Below are 21,698 nucleotides of genomic sequence, written 5' to 3' on the forward strand. Positions count from 1 at the left end.
TATAGCATATAGCATTATCTACTGTCTGTTAATGCCAAGATTGTTTAGTAGTACATTAAAATATAAAGCAGTGTTTCTATAACATATAGCATTATCTACTGTCTGTTATCCATGATTAGTTATGTACATTAAAATATAAAGCAGTGTTTCAATAGCTATAGCATTATCTACTGTCTGTTAACCATGATTGGTTTAGTAGTACATTAATATATAAAGCAGTGTTTCTATAGCATATAGCATTATCTACTGTCTGTTATCCATGATTAGTTTAGAGGTACATTCATATATAAAGCAGTGTTTCTATAGCATATAGCATTATCTACTGTCTGTTAACCATGATTGGTTTAGTAGTATATTAAATATGAAGCAGTGTTTTCTGATGCTCTCTTTGTTCCTCCTGATATCTTAAAGAGGTTTTAGCCCAGTTCATGGAAACATGTTGTGTATTAGGTATATGTGCATTCTTTCCCTCATTTTACTGGTCTTACTGGTAACTTCCCTTTATTGTTTACTCTCCCTCTTTCTTCCCATACCTCTCTCTCCCCCTCCTTTCTCCCCTTACCTCCTATCCCTCTCTGCTCTCCCTCTCTCCTCTCTAACTGAAGGAGGGAGGTGGTTGTATATTTGTTCCTTCACAGCTCCCCGTCCTTAGATTAGATTTCTCCTTTCTCATTACCAGCCTTAATAGACCCCTCCGATCTCATCCCAGCCTCAGATATTATCTGACCCGTATAATTAATTAATTATAGCCCAAATATTATAGATTATTAAAAATAGCATAACTAATAGTGTAATATCTCAAGCTGTCAAGTTTAATAGTCAACATTGTCTTGGTCGGTCTTATCATTGTGAGACACCCGGTCAGAATATTGATTTCTGGTCATTTTAACTGTCATGTGCCATCGCGATGGGGAATTGTCAGGTTTTTACCACTCAGAGCTCATTTGAAATCGTTAAACTGCTGCCGTCCTGTTCACAGTCGTGGCTGACCCTCCCCCCCAAGCCTCCTCCCCCCCAAGCCCTATCCCTGGAACTACATGTCTCTAGAGAAATTGACCAGAAATCAGACAGTGTTTTGAGTTGCTTTTTTATGCAGTGTTTTTACGATAAGGGACCCAAAGTCCTATTCAATCAAACCCTGAAACCAGGGCTCCAGGATAAAACAATGTTCATCATGCACTGTTTGCACTTGTAGGCGGAACCTTTCTACTGTAACGTATTGTTCTTGAACCAATCAGAATGGTCACTGTATGTCAAAAGTTTTTAGGCTAGCTGCTAGACGCACCAACCCTGGTGACATATTGTGACTATTGTGAGGTGGTGCACTAGTACTTTTCCAACATTTCTACTTTTGTATTTTATTTGAACAGAATTCATTGTGGAGGCCAGGTCATCTGATGCAGCACTCCATCCCTCTCCTTCTTGGTAAAATAGCCCTTACACAGCCGGGAGGTGTGTTGGGTCATTGTCATTTTGAAAAATAAATGATAGTCCCACTAAGCGCAAATCAGATGGTATGGCGTATCGCTGCAAAATGCTATTGGAGAACCATCTAATGAGTGAACATGATGTTCATCTGAAACAAAATTGCAAAAAGTTTAAAAACAACATGTATTTGGTTTTACTTGGTATTAAGCACACATTTTAAATCAGCAAGGGATTCCTGCATAGCTATAAAATCTGACTGTAGATTTGATACAGCCAGATCAACAGTCTGGGCAATTGCATACATAATAATATCATCAGCATATATAGATGAAGTCGAACATTTTTAACAGATTGACCAATGGTGTTAATATAATAGTGAAGAGAACAGGTCCCAAAATCGACCCTGTGGTACACCTTGATGTACTTCAGAAGAAACTCCATCTATCACGATGGCCTGAATTCTATCACTAAGTTAATCATGAAACCGTGAACAGGCGTCAGAGCTCAGGCCTATCGAGAGCAACTTATTCAATAAAATAGCATGATCAACAGTATGAAAATCTTTTGACAGGTCCACAAACAAGCAGCACATTTCATTTTAGTGTTTAAAGCAATTGACAAGATCATTATTAACAACTGAAGTGGTTGCTGGCCTAACCCTGATTAATTTGCATTCAAAATACATTCCTCAGATAAAAAAGAGCAAAGTTGTACATTTACCAAGGTTTCAAGAATCTTAGCTAGACAAGGAAGCCTTGAAATGGGGTGATAATGAAGATCACTACTATCTCCGTCTTATGGAGTGGCAGAACAAGAGCTGATTTCCATACTTTTGGAATATTTCCTGATAACAACGTTAAATAAAAAATTTGGATTATTGAGGCAACAATGATAGGCACTGTACACTTAAGCAGACCGGGATCAATTGGTCAGCATCTGTGGATCTCTTTTTTATCTCTGTTATATTTGAGATTCTTCAAATTGCCACCCTTTGCCTTGATGACAGCTTTGCACACTCTTGGCATTCTCTCAACCAGCTTCACCTGGAATGCTTTTCCAACAGTCTTGAAGGAGTTCCACATATTCTGAGCACTTGTTGGCTGCTTTTCCTTCACTCTGCGGTCCGACTTCTCCCAAACCATCTCAATTTGGTTGAGGTCGGGGATTGTGGAGGCCAGGTCATCTGATGCAGTACTCCATCACTCGCCTTCTTGGTAAAATAGACTTACACAGTCTAGAGGTGTGATTGGTCATTGTCCTGTTGAAAAACAAACTAAGTGCAAAACAGATGGGAGGGCTATATTGCTGCAGAATGCTGTGTGTAGCCATGCTGGTTAAGTGTGCTTTGAATTCTAAATAAATCACTGACAGTGTCACCAGCAAAGCACCCCCACACCATCATACCTCCTCCTCCATGCTTTACGGTGGGAAATACACATGCAAAGATCATCCGTTCTCCAACATCACATCTCACAAAGACACGGGGTTGGAACCAAAAATCTCAAATTTGGACTCCAGACCAAAGGTCAAATTTCCACCGGTCTAATGTCCATTGCTTAGCCCAAGCAAGTCTCTTCTTCTTATTGATGTATCATTGAACTCTGTGAAGCATTTACTTGGCTTGCAATTTCTGAGGCAGGTAACTCTAATGAACTTATCCTCTGCAGCAGTGGTACCTCTGGGTCTTCCATTCCTGTGGCGGTCCTCATGAGAGCCAGTTTCATCATAGGCGTTGATGGTTTTTGCGACTGCACTTGAAGAAACGTCTGTATTGACTGACCTTCATGTCTAAAGTAATGATAGATTGTTGTTTCTCTTTGCTTATTTGAGCTGTTCTCGCCAAAATATGGACTTGGTATTTTACTAAATAGGGCTATCTTCTGAATACCCCCCCCCCCCCCCCACCCCACGTTGTCACAACACAAGCTTGAATGAGTAGGTGTTCTAAAACGTTTGACCGGTAGTCTAGTACCAGTCAAAAGTTTGGGCACACACCTACGCATTTCAACTGTTTTTCTTTATTTTTACTATTTTCTACATTGTAGAATAAGAGTGAAGACATCAAAACTATGAAATAACACATATTGAATCATGTAGTAACCAAAAAAGTGTTCAACAAATCAAAATAGATTTTATATTTGAGATTCTTCAAAGTAGCCACCCTTTGCCTTGATGACAGCTTTGCACACTCTTGGCATTCTCTCAACCAGCTTCATGAGGTAGTCACCTGGAATGCAATTCAATTAACAGGTGTGCCTCGTTAAAAGTTAATTCGTGGAATTTCTTTCTTTCCTTCTTAATGCGTTTGAGCCAATCAGTTGTGTTGTGACAAGGTAGTGGTGGCATAGCCCTATTTGGTAAAAGACCAAGTCCATATTATGGCAAGAACAGCTCAAATAAGCAAAGAGAAATGACAGTCCATCATTACTTTAAGACCTGAAAGTCAGTCAATCCGGACTGAACTTTGAAAGTTTCTTCAAGTGCAGCCTCAAAAACCATCAAGCGCTATGATAAAACTGTCTCTCATGAGGACCGCCACAGGAAAGGAAGACCCAGAGCTACCTCTGCTGCAGAGGATAAATTCATTAGAGTTAACTGCACCTCAGATTTCAGCCCTAATAAAATAAAGAAAAACCTTTGAATGAGTAGGTGTGTCCAAACTTTTGACTGGTACTGTATATATACCCACTATAATTATTCTGCGTCCTATGTACCAAAAAACGGTTTCATCTGTAAAAAATGTTTAAGTTTATAATTGTACTAATTATGATTCATTCATATGATCAGATTAATTTAATAATCTAGAGGCAGAGCAGAGCTCATTAACCTTAATTAAGCTCATTACTGAGTGAGATTCTTTCCCCCTCCATGGTGATTTAAATCTTTGTTGCAGCGCTATCTCTCTTCCATGCCAGTCTCTCACTCTATCATGCCAGTCTCTCACTCTATCATGCCAGGTCTTCACTCTATCATGCCAGTCTCTCACTCTATCATGCCAGTCTCTCACTCTATCATTGCCAGTCTCTCACTCTATCATGCCAGTCTCTCTCTCTCGTCCATGCCAGTCTTTCTCTCTTCCATGCCAGTCTCTCACTCTATCATGCCAGTCTCCTCTCTTCCATGCCAGTCTCTCACTCTACCATGCCAGTCTCTCTCTCTTCCATGCCAGTCTCTCACTCTATCATGCCAGTCTCTCTCTCTTTAATGCCAGTCTCTCCCTCTTCCATGCCAGCCTCTCTCTCTTCCATGCCAGTCTCTCTCTCTTCTATACCAGTCTCTCTTCCATGCTAGTCTCTTCTCTCTATCATGCCTGTCTCTCTCTCTCCATCATTCCAGTCTCTCTCTCTTTTATGCCAGTCTCGCCTCTTCCATGACAATCTCTCTCTCTTCCATGCCAGTCTCTCTCTCTTCTATACCAGTCTCTCTTCCATGCTAGTCTCTTTCTCTATCATGCCTGTCTCTCTCTCTCCATCATCCCAGTCTCTCTCTCTTTTATGCCAGTCTCGCTCTCTTCCATGCTAGTCTCTCTCTCTATCATGCCTGTCTCTCTCTCTCCATCATCCCAGTCTCTCTCTCTTGTATGCCAGTCTCGCTCTCTTCCATGACAATCTCTCTCTCTATCATGCCAGTCTCTCTCTCTCCATCATGCCAGTCTCTCTCTCTTTTATGCCAGTCTCGCTCTTTTCCTTGCCAGTCTATCTCTCTATCATGTCAGTCTCTCTCTGTATCATGCCAGTCTCTCTCTATCATGCCAGTCTCTCTCTCTTAATTCCAGTCTCTCGATACCAGTCTTTCTGTCATGCCAGTCTCTCTCTCTCCATCGTGCCAGTCTCTCTCTCTTTTATGCCAGTCTCGCTCTTTTCCTTGCCAGTCTATCTCTCTATCATGTCAGTCTCTCTCTGTATCATGCCAGTCTCTCTCTATCATGCCAGTCTCTCTCTCTTTAATTCCAGTCTCTCCGATACCAGTCTTCTATCATGCCAGTCTCTCTCTTTTACGCCAGTCACTCTCTCTTCCATGCAAGTCTCTCTCTATCATGCCAGTCTCTCTCTCTTTCCATCATGCCAGTCTCTCTCTCTTTTATGCCAGTATTTCTCTTATCATGCCAGTCTCTCTCTATCATGCCAGTCACTCTCTCTATCATGCCAGTCTCTCTCCTTCCATCATGCCAGTCTCTCTCCTTCCATCATGTCAGTCTCTCTTTTTTATGCCAGTCTTGCTCTCTTCCATGCCAGTCTCTCTCTCTATCATGCCAGTCTGTCTCCTTCCATCATGTCAGTCTCTCTTTTTTATACCAGTCTTGCTCTCTTCCATGCCAGTCTCTCTCTGTATCATGCCAGTCTATCTCTCTTTAATGCCAGTCTTGCGCTCTTCCATACCAGTCTTTCTCTCTATCATGCCAGTCACTCTCTCGTTCATGCCAGTCTCTCTCTCTTTTATGCCAGTCTCTCTGTCTTACATGCCAGTCTCTCTATATATCATGCCAACTCCCACAGGGAGCCATGCCAGTCTTTTTCTGTTCCATGCCAACTCCCACAGGGAGCCATGCCAGTCTTTCTCTTACATGCCAACTCCGACATGGAGCCATGCCAGTTTCTCTCTCTTGCATGCCAACTCCCACAGAGAGACGTGCCAGGCTCTCTCTCTTCCATGCCAACTCCCAAAGAGAGCCATGCCAGTCTCTCTCTCTTACATGCCGACTCCCTCACTGGTAGCCTGGGCTCCTCTCAGGATTTTCCCCCTCATGTTTGGTATTGGATGTTGATTGGATGTTGACCATTGCTCTTTCAGTGTCAGATTTTGTATTTTTATTCATTCAGATGGTAAGACAAACGAGTTCAGCCATCTTACCAAAATACTGCTCATATACCAGTCTTAGCATATGGATTCTGTGTATTCTGTCATTATGTGGAGTCTCTAACTTATTGAATGCTGCTTATTGTCACAGTGGGCAAGTCAAATAGCATAGGGGAGACTGGGGTTGGTTGTAACACTTTTTGCATTTCTGTCAATTTGAGCTGCTACATTCAATATGTGATACGAACAACTTCCATCATGTCTGTTACATATTGGGATAGGTATCATCTCTCTAAATCAAACAGATAAAGTGTGACTTTCTCTCAAATACAAGGAGTGAAATGTTCCAATTTTCCCTACCTCCATGGTCAGTGGTAACAGGGCTTGGGGTAAAATGTTTTTTTTTTTTTTCAAGCATAAATCATGACATACAACGAAATATTGAAAACCTTTATTGAGAACATGAGAACAACATTGCACTGTTTCATATTTTGTGTGGCAAAAATAATTAAATCATAATACAAATCATAAAATGTGTATTATTTTTACGCTCCATTAAATGGCCCTTCTCAACTAAACAACAACATCGGAGCTAAGTGTGTGTGTGTGTGTGTGTGTGTGTGTGTGTGTGTGTGTGTGTGTGTGTGTGTGTGTGTGTGTGTGTGTGTGTGTGTGTGTGTGTGTGTGTGTGTGTGTGTGTGTGTGTGTGTGTGTGTGTGTGTAAATGTTGGACATGTTCACTCAGAGTCACAGACATGTTCACTCAGAGTCACAGTTATGGCAGTCTGACCCTTGCAACCATTAGCTAGCTTCAATTTTAGCTACATGTTGAACTTTAGCATTGCTAACTTGCATCAAATATATTTACACACACTGGTTATAAACCTGATATAAGTTTGGTGAATATAACTACAAAGCAGGTGATGCCATCACAAAAACAAATTTGGTTAAAAAAAACTTTCTTACCTCAAAATCAGACTGTTGTCAATAAATTGTGCAGTCTATCACAGGGTCTTGCTTCTTCATGAATGTTGAGGACTAAACTGAGCATGTGCAGAGTGAGTCACATAATTCTAGCTTGTTCCTGATTGGAGATATTGAGAGTGTTACAACTATCCCATGTTACAACCAGCACCAGTCTCCCCTAATGTTATAATCAAATGTAAATTGATGTTCCTTACACAAAAATCTGATCCTGACCTGGACCTGAACATTTTGCCAGGGACTTCCATAGATGGAAGAGCCCAGCCAGAGCCTGGTGCGTTGCGTGACCCTATTATTAATTCAGCTGTTATTGTAACATTGCAGCGGTTGGGGGTGTCTGTGGAAGGGCCAGACTGGTTTTTCATGTTGACAGATTACTAATTTTGCTGTTGAAGAGAGAGTCTGTTTTCGTGAGATTGAATTTGGGTGATTAACGCGCGGATAATTGACAGGTAACTGTCTGTAATTCACGCGACGTCATGGCCCTTCCATCTTCGAAAGTTCAGTGGTTGAACCGAGTAGGCTATACAAGCTCGCGGGGTGTTGCAAAAGGGAGCTCTTGAAAGACACTATTTACATGCAAATTATCGAGCGTTATACGTCTAAATTTGGAGAATGGACACTGAGGCAACGTGGAAATTGTAATTATGGCACTACCTCCCCTCAATCTGTTTGACGGGACAACAGGACCCGCGGATGCTGCAATATAATTAATTGTGTAGGTTCAAGAGGTTGGACCGCAGGGAAATATTAATTCGTGTCACAGGCCTACATGGGACTATGAAAATAGCCTAGGTTTTCTGTTAAGGATAAAATAAACGACAAAATATTAAAGTAAAAACAAATGTTTTATAAATTGTTAGATATCAGTGGTGGCTGGCGTGCCACTGATGAAGATAATCTGGGTTAACTCGAGGTGACAGCATTGCGGGCAGCAGTTTAGATGAAACAGTGAATAAGCGCTGTCAAATAGGCCTATATGATGATGATGATTCTGCTTAATCATTATTAAGCTATCGTTTGTTATTATGTTATCATCAACCTCATTATTAGAAAATCTGTTCAAAGAGATATCAGGAAGAAACGTTTTTTTTTTTGTATACTACGTGTTTAGGTTAAACAGGCCTATCACCAGACTTTAAAAAAAATACAATAACTGTAAGATATAACTTGTCCTATATTTATCCAATAAAGTCTTATATACGGCAATTGTGTGCATATTTTGCCATATAAACTTCGAAAACATAAAGAAACGTCAAAGAAAGACTATTCAAACCACTGTTAGGACACAGCATAGATCAGATGAAAGAATATCTAACAGCTGTTCAATTACAGCTTGGCCGCAATACCCTGCACTGGAGTCTGCAGCAGCAGACAGTCTCCTATAGCAGCGGAGTGGAGGGCAGGGCTGGGTCCCAGCCAACTCCCCTGGGCTTGCCCTTTTGATAGGATAATCATGTTCATCCCTACCAAAATTACAGCTGATTGTTTTACCCATTATTTTCCCCAACTTTTAATTTCTACTTTCCAAAGGATCATTGCCCGCGGTAATTGCAAAGAAACTGACCTTGTATGTGTCATCAGCCCCCAGACGAAGGAAATCCAATTTTGTTAGGCTTGGCACACTTCTTTTTCTTTTTTCTCTTTACGATAAAGTCTGTCATAATATAGGCTACTGTTTAAGGAGTGCATAAAATGAAAGTAAATGGAATATTAAGTTCAAGATTAGAATAAACACGTAGTGTTTTAAATCAAAATCCAATTCTTTGGTCTAGGCCCATTATTGTTCTGGCATAATAATGACATCTCAGATTAGAAATCAATATTTCACTGAAAGGGGTATTACTTAGTTTATTCAATGCATAATTTGATTTTGGAAAGTGCCCTGTAATTTGCCTTAAAGATAACGAATCTCTCTCATCTGAACTTTATCAAGCGAATGCAATGAGTTTAGGCTAATGCTTGAATGGGTAGCTTATAAAAAAATAACAATAAGCCTAATAATAATAATAATAATAATAATAGCCTTCCCTAGACGTTGATTTTTACCGATTTTACATTGTAAACCTTAACTTGCATTGGATCACTCAATACTGAGGAAAAGTTAGATCATGGCATTATTATCTTGGAAATATTTATTAAAACAATAATTCTCACAACCTCAAAGTGGCCTATATAAGCGAGGGAGGAAATAAAAATAAGCCTATTTAGAGCCTTTCCATGCAGTTCAGGAGTTCAGATGAAATTGAGTATATCAGGAACCATATCATCCCTCACTCTCAGTGCGCCACTGTTACCCCTCACGCGCGCAGACGGAGATAATAGGCTATTAGAGCCATGGGATTCATTTGTAGCCAATTACAACCCACAGTTGAATATGAATGCATAAATAAGGCGTAGCTTGTGTCTAAGTTTTGGCTACGACTGACCGAGGGTGGGAGGTGGCGCGAGAGCGAGGTGTGCGTGCATGACATAAACGTTGGAGGGTCCTGAGGGGATGGTTCAAACCCCAAAAAGTAGTTGAGCAAGGGAGACCAACATCCAACAGTCAACCATCACCTCCTGGCTGTCAGCCGTGAGTAACAAAGACCAGAGTAGTGCAGCTGTAGAGGGGGTCTGTCTGGCAACGCAAGCTGTGCAGGAATATTGCACCAGACATTATAGCCTACTTTTCTCAAATTGCATGCGCTAGTATGTCTTCTTCGGTTGTAAGAGAAGCTTAAGTTGATTGTCTTGGTGCTAAAGCTCTGATAGGGAAGTCATGAACAGGGAAAAGGTTCAGGTGGGAGACGTCTCAGTTGCTGCTCCGCCGGCGTCCGGTGTGACTGCCCAAACAGCTGTGATCGTCGTGGCCGCTCCGGAAAGCATGGACAATCACGGCGAGAAGCGGCTCTCTGCCAACGCACTGTCGGTGTTTTCCTGCCCCGGGGGTAGAGACATACTGCAAGCGGACAGTCGAAACAACTCTCCACGTCAAGAGCCGGCTCCGGTAGCAATGCCAATGCTTCACCGGACCACTTCATTTTCGGTTTTGGACATTTTGGACCCAAATAAATTTACGAGCAAAAAGCCAAATCCTAACCGGACAGGCAGCGAATTCGCCTTCGGGACAGAGAACCGTGGAGGTGATGACTCGAATCATGATGTAGAGCAGAAGTCTTATGCAGACGACTATGACACATGTCAAAAATCTACAGGACTGAGTAAGTTTATTTTTGTATCTTTATTTTTTTGTATATTTGTATTGTATTTTCTAACAGTGTTGTTGTTATGCTGTAGGCCTGTGCATATCTCTGAAAAATCAGATTTGAAATAGACATCTTAGGTAGCCTACATTTGGCTCTTGTTGGCTACACAGATGTCTTAGAAAGTTGCTCAATTGGCCTACTGACATATGTGACATTATTGTAAAACCACGTCAAGCCTATTTGTGTCGATCATAACGAGACAGAGAACTTGATGAGTGTTTGCCTTATAGGCTAGCCCAGGGTTTCCCGAACTCTGTCCTCGGGACCCCAAGGAGTAAAGTTTAGTTTTTTTGCTCTAGCACTACACAGCTGATATAAATAATAATCTAATCATCAAGCCTTGATAATCGAAACAGCTGTGTAATGTTAGGGCAAAACAACAAAACGAACACCCCTTGGGGTCCCGAGGACAGAGTTTGGGAAACGCTGGGTTAGCCTATGTATTTGAAGCTAGAGGGACCTGCAAGTTGTTTCAGATCCAGGAGTTCCTCAGTTTGTATTTTTCACATCTAACTTTGTATTCTATATTCTGGAACGCTTTTTTCGCTCATAAGTTTTAACTCAGAAATAAATATGATCATATCTGAGGTAAAGGTTACAGGATATGTAATGGATATGTAATATTCCATCCATGCACCTAGTCCCTTAGGCTACCCCAGAGAAAAAAGGTTTGTAATAACTAAAGAAAAAACAATTAAAATCCTTCGATTACGTTTAATTTAAGGTGCTTTGCGAGGTTAAAGATGCAGCAGGATAATGGCGAAAATCGCCCCAGAGTGGCATGCAGAACGCGGCTAGGTCGATATCCTATTATCGAATTGAGTATATCTCTTTCAGGCAGCTTGCCTGACTCCTTCAACAACTAAATTATAGGGTCAAAATTCGGATAATTACACGATTAAAACCTATTATACTTATTAGGCTAGATATTGATCCCAGAAAGAAGACACACGATTAAGATTGTCTCTGCTGCTATAAGATAAACACATCACCCCCACTGTCATTTTTCAACTAAAAAAAGGGAACAATTATTTAATTAATTAGATAGGCCTACATTGATCTCCGTAACCACATTAATGGCTATGCATTTAAATAGAACCTAACCTAGTCAGAGGAGAGGACACTGCAGTTATTATGTTGTCCGGGTGATTTGTTATGTACTACCTGGTTAAAAAAGCAGACATACTTAGCAAACCAACTGACAAAAAAAACATTGTTCTTAATATTATATAAAAATTATTGAACATGAAGATATGATGTGGATTAGTGAGATATTGTTTATGCTGCCAATATAAACATTAAAACCCTTTCTAACAGGGACATGGGCTATAGCTTAAACGTAAAAGCCAACCGTAGACGATCACACAAACTGGCTTTAGCCAGACCTTGATGGGAAAATGAATATGTATGAGTATTGATTAAATAATTCAAAAGTAGGCTGATGCAAATATTCGTTTTATTTTATGTTCGTATTGCGCTGTTTTGTCATAAAATGGTGCTTGTGCGTAAAAGTGGCCTGCATTTGAATGTTGTGGGGTACTCCTGAAAATAATTGGCTTTGTTTATTTAACTTGCATCTCTTAAAAACAAACCAAACAAACCTTAAAGGTTTGACAAACAATATCCTTATTGAACAGTTTAGGCCTAATGTAAATGGCTTGATAGATTAAATACCATGCATCCTCGAGGTCTAAACGATCATTTATCATTCAGGCCATACTTGTAGACTATATGGCTGCGCTGTCATTGGTATGTAGGCTATATTTTCCTACATTCAATCACAATCGTTCTATCCAGATGTCTATTTTTTAGACAACAAAGCATCTATTTTTGCAGGCTTTATTGTGCTGTAGGAAGTAACGCCAAAATATCTCAAATTGTTCCTACATGTCATCATGATACTTAAAAGCTAATTGTCGAAATAATTCTGCTGATCTGTGCATTTGGATATTTGTATTTGTAAAGGCCTATATATTGTAACAATTGTTTGTTGACTAATATTTTGAATACCACTATGCAAACCACCCTCACACAGGCGTGGGCAATTATAGGCTAATTATCCCCTAGGCACTTGCATAAAAACAATGGCTTTGGCACGTCTCTTGATGCTCTGATCAAGGCATAACTGCCGAAACGCATTAGCCTGAGGTGACGTATTGTGTCCCAACAAAAAAAGTGTATTTCCGCCTTTTACCAATGTTCTTGAACTTGGGATTTCATTGGAAGTCATAGTCACATGTTTTTACCCAATAAATTACTGGGAGTTTATATATATATATATATATATATATATATATATATATGAGTGTGCGACTCTCTATATTTGTATAGCTTACATATGGCAGAGCACCCAGCTAATAATGCAAGATAGCGCACCTGTTACCCACTCCACAATAACATAAATGGATTTTGAATATCTATTTAATGTTAGAATATATGACCTACTAAATTATATGACATATTTTCCAAAATAATTAAGCTTCCTCAAGTAATTTTCATAAAGGTGTCTGAAAGTAGACCATATCAAACGCAGTTTTCACTATTTCATTGTTAGCCTAACATACAATTGTTAACATGAATTACGTTGTTTGTGTCCTTTTCCATTTTTACGCAGCGTATTATTTAGGTCAAATGTAATAAATACTTACGCGATTGACACGGTATTAGGCTCGGCTACATAAATACACAACATGGACATAAAAACAACATTACACCTCCATCAATCACTTTTTAGGAAGGTGAAAGGATAAAGGTTATCCATTAGCTGGCGTTATTTTTCATCACTTCATATTTTCTTGAGCAAATCCTATGTTAATTAGGCTAGTCAATATAGTCTCTGTCAAGTTATTGAATATTGTCAGTCTAATTGACTTGGACTTAATGTGATTCTTATTTTGAAATGACTCAATGGCATGTGTCTTTTTTTCTTTCTAGAGGAGGGGTTCATGTGTGCCTACAGATCCGACGAATGCGAGAATGATTTCAAAAGAGGCTCCCACTCTGACAGCGAGATGCAGGATGACGTGTGTAGTGAGGAGAGCAGCAGCGCCCTAACTGGAAACGCGGAGGGGGAACTGGGACACCATGATGACGACGACCAGGCGAGCAAGAGCCCAAGAAGTCCTGGTGGACAGCAAACTCAACAGTCAGGGTCGAATGGACAAAGTAATCAAGGAAAGCCGAAGAGAAAGCGCTCTGGCTCCGATTCAAAGTCGGGTAAGCCCCGAAGGGCCCGGACAGCATTCACTTACGAACAACTTGTTGCACTGGAGAACAAATTCAAGTCCACCCGATACCTCTCTGTGTGTGAGAGGCTCAATTTGGCACTGTCACTCAGTTTGACTGAAACTCAAGTCAAAATCTGGTTCCAGAACCGACGGACCAAGTGGAAGAAACAAAACCCTGGCGCAGATACCAGCGCCCCGACGGGCGGGGGCCAGAACGGCCAGAGCAATGGACTAGGGAGCCTGAGTCCACTCAGCTCGTCTCCTCCCATGAGCCATCTGTCAATGCACACGGGCTACCCAGGTCACGGACCAGGCGGGCTAGTCTGCACCACCCAATTACCCTTTCTGCCAAGTCATGCGGTACTGTCACCTTTCATGTTAGGATCTCAGACTTACGGAGCGCCTGCGTTTTACACTTCCCACCTGTAAAGATATGGAGATACGTATAGAGTTTTGCGCCCAAACATCATGTTTTCGGAGGCGTCTAAAATTCACCGATATTATCAAAATAATTGACTCCAATTAGATATGAATTTAATAACCATATTAAACGTATGGTTTTAGAGAACTAAAGACATGCCCTTAACTAAAGACTTCTTAAATGCACTTGATGCTGTAGATGGGAAGAACTCTGAACATTTCATGTTGTTTCGTCAAGGACAAGTGCTCGAAGAAAATCAACCTTTACCAAGGAAAGAAGATTTTGTTGTATTTGACTTTTGATTTCATTTTGATAGTATGTGAATACTCGGGGTCAAAATGTACATACAGATGTTGACAAATATATGTCTAGCTTTTAATTTCGAATGCAGTTCATACATATTAGAGTTGAAAAAATAGGCCTACATGATGTATATAAATATCGTTCATTTACATCTGGAATGGCTTGACATATTGTAATTACTGTGTAACTAAACTGTGAAAGTTGAATATGATTATTTTCATAGAAGTTTTCCCTATTCATTTATTATATAGGCCTATAGTTAATCTACCTGAGAATATTTGGCTCTAATGAATGCTCATTTCATCTGGACTCGTCTTTTATAGTATAAGACAAAGTAAAATAAAACAATAGGCTATAATTTACAAACGAATAAGCTACTTTAATACGAATATTAAATAGATTAAATCTTCTTTTAGTCGATTCTTTCCACCAAATTTAAGGACATTTTGGAACTGAACACAGTGTCTTTTCACCCTTTTTTAATTAAACGGTTAACTCCACTTATAAGTTTTTGGGGCAACCGATGTTATTAGGACCTAAGTTGCATTTTCGTCGAAATGAAAGCTATAAAGCTATGGATCAGCCATAGCTAATATCTATAGCATAACTTATAATAATTTAATTAAATTACCTATAAATTGTCGGTTATTGGCTATTGTACCCGTTGCATAAACCTATGGTGTTCAGGTATACAATTTTATTCAGCATGTCTCTACTTCGATTTATTGATTTGGGCAATTATTTATAAGAAATTTGACAACGGCTCCCTGACTCGATTATTGATGAGGAAAAACAATCACTGGTAATTTAAACGCAAACTTGTTTCACAACATTATAGGCTAGACTGTCTTCTCGGACATACGCTTTCTAAGAAGGGTTTTGACTTTAAAACATTAAGAACATCATGCCACATTCCCGATAACCTAATGTGCTTGTGCGTAAAACACAATTTAGGCTATGGAATATTTGAACGAATTAATAATTAGATGCCTAACAAAATACATTGTATTTCAGCAACTTTTTCAAATGTTTTTGCCGTCTGGGATAAGGAGGTGCATTTGAATAGGCCTAGGGCTACTTTAAAAGTGCAAAAACTATCCAGTCAATCAAATTGTATTTGTCACATCCGCCGAATACAACAGGTGTAGTAGACCTTACGGTGAAATGCTTACTTACAAGCCCTTGTTTTGAAATGCATGACTCAAGCAGACACTCGCTCCGTCATAAAACATATGACATTCCAGCCGCAATGGTGCAACTTTTGCGCTATCGAGTCAAGTTAGGTCTATTCTAAAGTATAGTTTTGTCGAATTCGTGAGGACGAAAGTGACATGGATACAGCATTTATTTATATTATTTTAGACCTGATGACTACTTCGCTTCAAATAGGAATAGTCTGTCCTCTGTCCCTAACCAGCTCTCCAAAATGGTGATGAAATGGCACATGCCAGCCATGATGGAACGCGATCCTGGAATCGTTCTAGAATTTCACATGCAGGTATGGCCAAACGCAAAAGCATGAAACGACTTAGCCTAATATAGCCTGTGTAGAAAGTGCAAACAAATGTACAGATTGTGGAATTATTTAGTGCATGGGGTGCATTGAAATTGGGACGCACATACCCGACCGTTGCAGAAAGTAGGATAGCCAAACGAAGGGTATTTCTTGTTATGTGCCAGTTGTTTTCATCAAGTCCGAGTCTTGGAGCATTATGTTGGACAAAATGTAATTTTTAAAAGGTTAATTATGTAAATATTATATTCGACACGTTTTGCAGTCAAATCATTAAATTCATTTGTATTTCCCATTGCAGTGGACAGCGCACTGCGCGACATTTGTGCAGAAAAAATCTTACTTTCGTTTGAATTGTTTCCTAGGCAATAGTGTAATTATCATCTTAAATAATATTAACGAGAGGATATTGATATCAGTTATTTTATTTAATAATATGACAATTACCATAGATATATTAGTGAACGTAGACATAAGCTAAACAAAACATCTAAAAGAGTAAAACAATATCTATGAATTTGTAGGTTATTATGATTTTTTACCAGGAAATTCTTGTTTTTAAATGCATGACTCAAGCAGACACTTGCTCGGTCATTAAAAATATGACATTCCAACCGCATGTTGAATCCCTGGGCAACTTTCCAGTGATGTAGGGAGCTAGAAGGGGATTCTTATTTTTAAACATTTTTATAAAGTAGATTTTCAGATGTTATGTAAACAATAATGCAAGAAAATTCGGCTGACAGGCCCAAATAGAAAAAAGGCACAAATTGGGGCTCATCAAATAATATTTGAGCAGCTGGCACCGTGGACTGAATGAGGTAAACTTTTATCCCAGGAATGTTAAATACATTTCAATATTAAAGAACGACAGCTTATGTGCAAACAATTCGTTTAATGTGCTCCCAATGACTAGTAGACAGTACCTTGATGCAATCAAAGCTCAACATTCACTTTTTAATGCCTCCCACCAGACCTGCCCAATTGGTGCCTGCCTGACCCAAAACAGCCAACTGGGCCTGAAGATATCCTTCCTTGCCATCAACACTCACTAATCCAACACAAGTACATTCACTATCATCATCATACTACTACACAACAGAGAAAACATATATATAAAAAAAAGGAAGATATTTTGTCAGGTGAATATTAAATTATTCATATTGATTCACAGGCTGTATTTCTCTACCAGTCCAGAGAAGTCCGATACAGGGCACCTATTGGCAACCTATAGAAGTTTCTATAAGCCCTTACAGTGCTTTCAAACTCAGACACAGAACTGTATGGGAGTCAAGAGCAACATTTGTTAAGCTGCCTGTCACAACAGTTAAACATTTGTTAAGCTGCCTGTCACAACAGTTAAACATTTGGTTACCACTTACACATAATAGCATTGATACATTAAGCACTCAATGGTTGTGATAATTACAAAAGAGATATTGGAAAAATAGTTACAGTGCAAAAAGCTGTAAAAAGAGTTCTGCCATTGAAAATCCCAAAGGGGGACTACATTAAGTGTAAATAGCTAACTGGTGACAAAGATTGGCAAAGATTATTTTTTTTTTTTACAAAATAGAAAGCATAAATGTGACGCAATTCAACATGATGTTGTTACATGGACATGAGATGTGAATGTAGTAGAAGTCTCCATAGTCATTTCTACCAGTACAGTACATGAGGATTATAAATCCACTGGCCTCCTCAACTTCCTGTTAATTCAGTGCATAATTAAATTGGTTTGCAAACTTTGCGTGTTTCAATTTGTCCATTTTATTCATGACGTCTGTCACTCGCCTCATGGAGCTCCTGAAAAATAAAGTAGGAAAGGTTTAGAATTACCGGTGTTTAATAATGGTTACGTCCTATCATGAACACCAGTTATCCTACAGTAAGTGTTAAGGTGAGGTTTGAATAATCATTAATCCTCTCAAATACACATTGGGAATTTGAAACTATACAGTACACGGACAAGTAAATAGTTACACATGGGACGATTAAGCCAAGTGCAACAAGGTTACAGTATATATTTTTAAATAATACATCTATCGTCTATTAAACACCCAACGTCTAGTGAGTCCAAGGTCATGTATCCATTGTGTTGGAGATGACTTGTGTTGTGGGGTAATACTTCCTCTAAGTTAAACACAAGAGACAGCCACTTGTTGCAGTACTTACGGGTTGAAAACCTTCTTCTCTAGTCTGGAACGTGAAGTGTTAACACCCTTCTTCAGATCACTGAGGTTGGGGTACTTCTTCTTCTTGCCCTTGCCCTTCCCCTTGCCTTTCTTGCCCTTCCTAAAGGTTTTGGAGGACCCCAGGTCCTCCCCAGTGGCAAGCTCTATGTCTCTCATCAGCTCAGGGTCCCGCCAGTCTAAACAATCAAATAAACTTACATTACCAGACCTAAACATGGTGTGTAGTCTGCAGACATCCAATCACACACGGTAGACACTCAGATTCAGAGGGGTTGGATTAAATGCGGAAGACACATTTCAGTTGAATACATTCAGTTGTACAACTAACTAGGTATCCCCCTTTCCCAATCACACACGGTAGACACTCAGACCTAAATATGGTGTGTATCAGCAGACATCCAATCACACGGTAGACCTAAACATGAACATCCATTTACTCCCAACACTTGGATGGACCAGAAGACGAGCATGTCCAAACATTCAAATACAGGACAAATTGAAAAAACAACAAAACACTGAATTATGGTTTTAAATAAAGGACAATGTTAAAATGACTCCTACAGACAACACAGTGTTGAAGACCTGATGAGGCTGTAAGAGACCAAGTCAGAGACATACTGCCAGCCCAGGGCCCAGACAGACAGTATGTGTTCCAAGGTCCTACAGGAGGATGGTGATGGTATGGAGGATTAATCATGGCTGTGATGGCCCGCTCCAAAGCTACGTCTGACCTTGATGGAATAGGTTAACTGCACCATCAACTCAGCCTCATAACGACAACAAACGAGAAAATAATTGAAAAAATGTTTGGTATTTTGGGTCCAGCGTTAGGGCTCTCCTCAATCACCCCTGAGAGCGACATGTGAGAGCCTGTAAAAAAGGGGCACCAATTTTAGTTACAAATTAATTTGGAGTGGGGGGTGTTCGTCTCCACTGGGGTGGCAGGCAGGGTCGGGTGGGGATGGTGAAAGCCCCCTATTACATGAGCCCTGTGATCCCTCTGTGGTTAAGTCCTGCCTTTTGTGTGCTTTCATTCCTATCCCCAGGATGAGAGGAGAGAGAGAGCCCTTATTAAGTTAAGCTGTCTGAAGCCCCTGCAGCAGGGGCCTTTTCTCTGTCAACAGCCTCGCGTCCACTCCAGCTGTGGCCGTCCACCCACCACAGACACTCCATACACACACCACACAGGCAGCTGGGAGCCTGGACTGACACTCAACAGACAGAGCCTCGGGAGCCTGGACTTACACTCCACACAGACAGAGCCTCGGGAGCCTAGACTGACACTCCACAGACAGAGCCTNCCACAGACAGAGCCTTGAGAGCCTGGACTTACACTCCACACAGACAGAGCCTCGAGAGCCTGGACTTACACTCCACACAGACAGAGCCTCGGGAGCCTAGACTGACACTTCACAGACAGAGCCTCGAGAGCCTGGACTTACACTCCACACAGACAGAGCCTCGAGAGCCTGGACTTACACTCCACACAGACAGAGCCTCGGGAAGCCTAGACTGACATCTCACAGACAGAGCCTCGAGAGCCTGGACTTACACTCCACACAGGACAGAGCTCAGAGAGCCTCGGACTAGACTACACTCCACAACAGAGCCTCGAGAGCCTGGACTTACACTCCACACAGACAGAGCCTCGGAGAGCCTGGACTTACACTCCACAAGACAGAGCCTCGAGAGCCTGGACTTACACTCCACACAGACAGAGCCGATGGACCGGGAGCCTCGGACTGTACACTCCCCACAGACAGCTGGGAGCTGGACTACACTCCACACAGACAGAGCCTCGGAAGCACTGGACTGACACTCCACACAGACAGCTGGGAGCCTAGACTGAAAGGACAGCTCCACACAGACAGCTGGGAGCCTGGAAAGACACCCACACAGACAGCTGGGAGCTGGAAAGACACTCCCACACAGGGACCAGACACGATTGTGGGAGCCTGGACTGACAGACTGACCACACAGACAGAGCCTCCGGCGAGCCTGGAGTCTACCGTACCTACAGACGTGGAGCGCGGATTAGATCCTCCGACACAGACAGAGCCTCTGGGAGAGTCCTGACCTGGTGCTGTGCTGACCTGTGCAAAAATAAATACACTCTTTGAGACTGTGCTTTTTGAAGCGATTTCTCTGATGTAAATGTAATTTCAGGGGAATAACCTAGGGGTTTTGTGGAGTGTGGAAAATAGCTGCTATAATAATGTGTTGAAAATAACTCCTCAATACAAGCCTGGAGTATCATTAATCAAATATTCTGGCTAACTTTATTATAAATCCAGTGTGAGCCATCGTGAGTCACATAGCAAATTAACAAATTGTCATGAACTATAATTGGGAACTCTAATTAAATATCTTACTTATACCTTAATGGTGAAAGCTGATCATGAACCGTAACTGTTTCTCTCTAGCATGCAATATTTAGCAGCGTAAAGTTCGATTGATAAGCTCCTGAACATCACTATGAGAGATGACGCAACTCGTTTGGACAGGAAGTTTAATATTTAGGATAGAATTGGCATCGAAATAGATAAAGAGTCGCTGCAGATGTCTACAGCCAGGGTCTATCTTCTTCTTTCTGCCTGACAAGTCAGAGACCCTGACATCGGTTAGTTCATCTAGAATCTAAATCAACCTATGAGTGTGTGGGGGCACAATAAGAAACTATTTGAGGGCATTAAGAGTAAAAATCAATAGTGCCTATGAGAGTGAGTGGAGTGACCAGGCAGGCAGAGAGGATTTGATGGATCTCTGCAGGTCTTATAGAGCTGGTGTGGGTGGCCTGGCGGGTGGCCTGGTGGGCCGCATGCTGGCTGTGCTGAGCTGAGCCACTGTGGCCATAGAGCCAGAGACACACTGTGGTGGCAGCGTCTGGATGAGTCTACAGCGCTGATGGAGTGGGGGATCAATAGTGTAGTTAGTTACAAAAGATGCTATTTCACAAGCCAGTGGCCAGCGGCCGCCGAGTCAGCTGGCCCCGATACCTGTTTGTAACAAGTGACTGCAGGCAGAGAAAGCACATCCGACGCCCCGCTGGCAGCAGCCAACACACCCTTAATTGGCTTTTAGTGCGGCCTCCAGGAGGAGAGAAAGAGAGAGCCCAGAGCCAGAACAGCAGTCCATTATCAGGGGTATTGATTGATGATGTGATTCCATCAGTTCATCTTTTCCTGAACTAAAAGGCCCTCATCCCCTGTGCTGTGGAAGAACCCTGGCTCCCTGACTCTGGTGCCGTCTTGCTCTCTGTCTTTGTGTGATGGGATGGGAGTGATAAACAGTTCTGTGGGAGGCTGGGAGTGATGGATAGTTCTCTGAGGAGGCTGGGACTGATGGACATTTTTTTAGGGAGCCTGGGAGTGATGGACAGTTTTGAGGGAGCCTGGGAGTGTTGGACAGTTTGAGGGAGCCTGGGAGTGACGGACAGTTTTGAGGGAGCCTGGGAGTGATGGATAGTTCTGAGGAGCTCTGGGGCGAAGTGGATCTAGGATCAGTTTTCTCCTGATAGTGGAAGGGAGTGGCCGGGGAGGTGATGGACAAAGTATTTTGAGGGGGGAGCCCCTGGGAGTGATT

General features: G+C 41.3%; 2 protein-coding genes across 2 annotated transcripts in view; one reads left to right on the plus strand and one right to left on the minus strand.

The window, feature by feature from the left end:
• The first annotated feature begins 9,870 nt into the window (after window positions 1–9,870).
• Window positions 9,871–14,197, plus strand: nkx1.2lb (NK1 transcription factor related 2-like,b). The gene is made up of 2 exons (XM_023992252.2): window positions 9,871–10,412; window positions 13,392–14,197. Exons 1-2 carry the CDS (start codon window positions 9,971–9,973, stop codon window positions 14,111–14,113), a joined length of 1,164 nt encoding a protein of 387 aa, XP_023848020.1. The 5' UTR covers window positions 9,871–9,970; the 3' UTR covers window positions 14,114–14,197.
• Window positions 14,198–17,473: 3,276 nt separating this feature from the next.
• The window catches only part of uvssa (UV-stimulated scaffold protein A), a 24,805-nt gene continuing 20,580 nt past the window's right edge, over window positions 17,474–21,698 (minus strand). Inside the window, exons 13-14 of the mRNA XM_023992251.2 lie at window positions 18,097–18,292; window positions 17,474–17,727 (exon numbers count right to left, since the gene is read on the minus strand). Of these exons, the coding sequence (XP_023848019.1) occupies window positions 17,634–17,727; window positions 18,097–18,292 (290 nt within the window). The 3' untranslated portion in view covers window positions 17,474–17,633. The remainder of the gene's footprint in view (window positions 17,728–18,096; window positions 18,293–21,698) is intronic.

The sequence above is a fragment of the Salvelinus sp. IW2-2015 genome, linkage group LG8 (genome assembly GCF_002910315.2).
Source record: "Salvelinus sp. IW2-2015 linkage group LG8, ASM291031v2, whole genome shotgun sequence".
NCBI lineage: Eukaryota > Metazoa > Chordata > Actinopteri > Salmoniformes > Salmonidae > Salvelinus > Salvelinus sp. IW2-2015.

What these genes read in the sequence shown, in the direction of transcription:
- nkx1.2lb (XM_023992252.2), top strand. Translation starts at nt 9,971, where the DNA reads ATGAACAGGGAAAAGGTTCAGGTGGGAGACGTCTCAGTTGCTGCTCCG. An exon ending in TCAAAAATCTACAGGACTGA is followed by an intron (nt 10,413 to 13,391) that starts GTAAGTTTATTT and finishes TTTTCTTTCTAG; the next exon opens with AGGAGGGGTTCATGTGTGCC.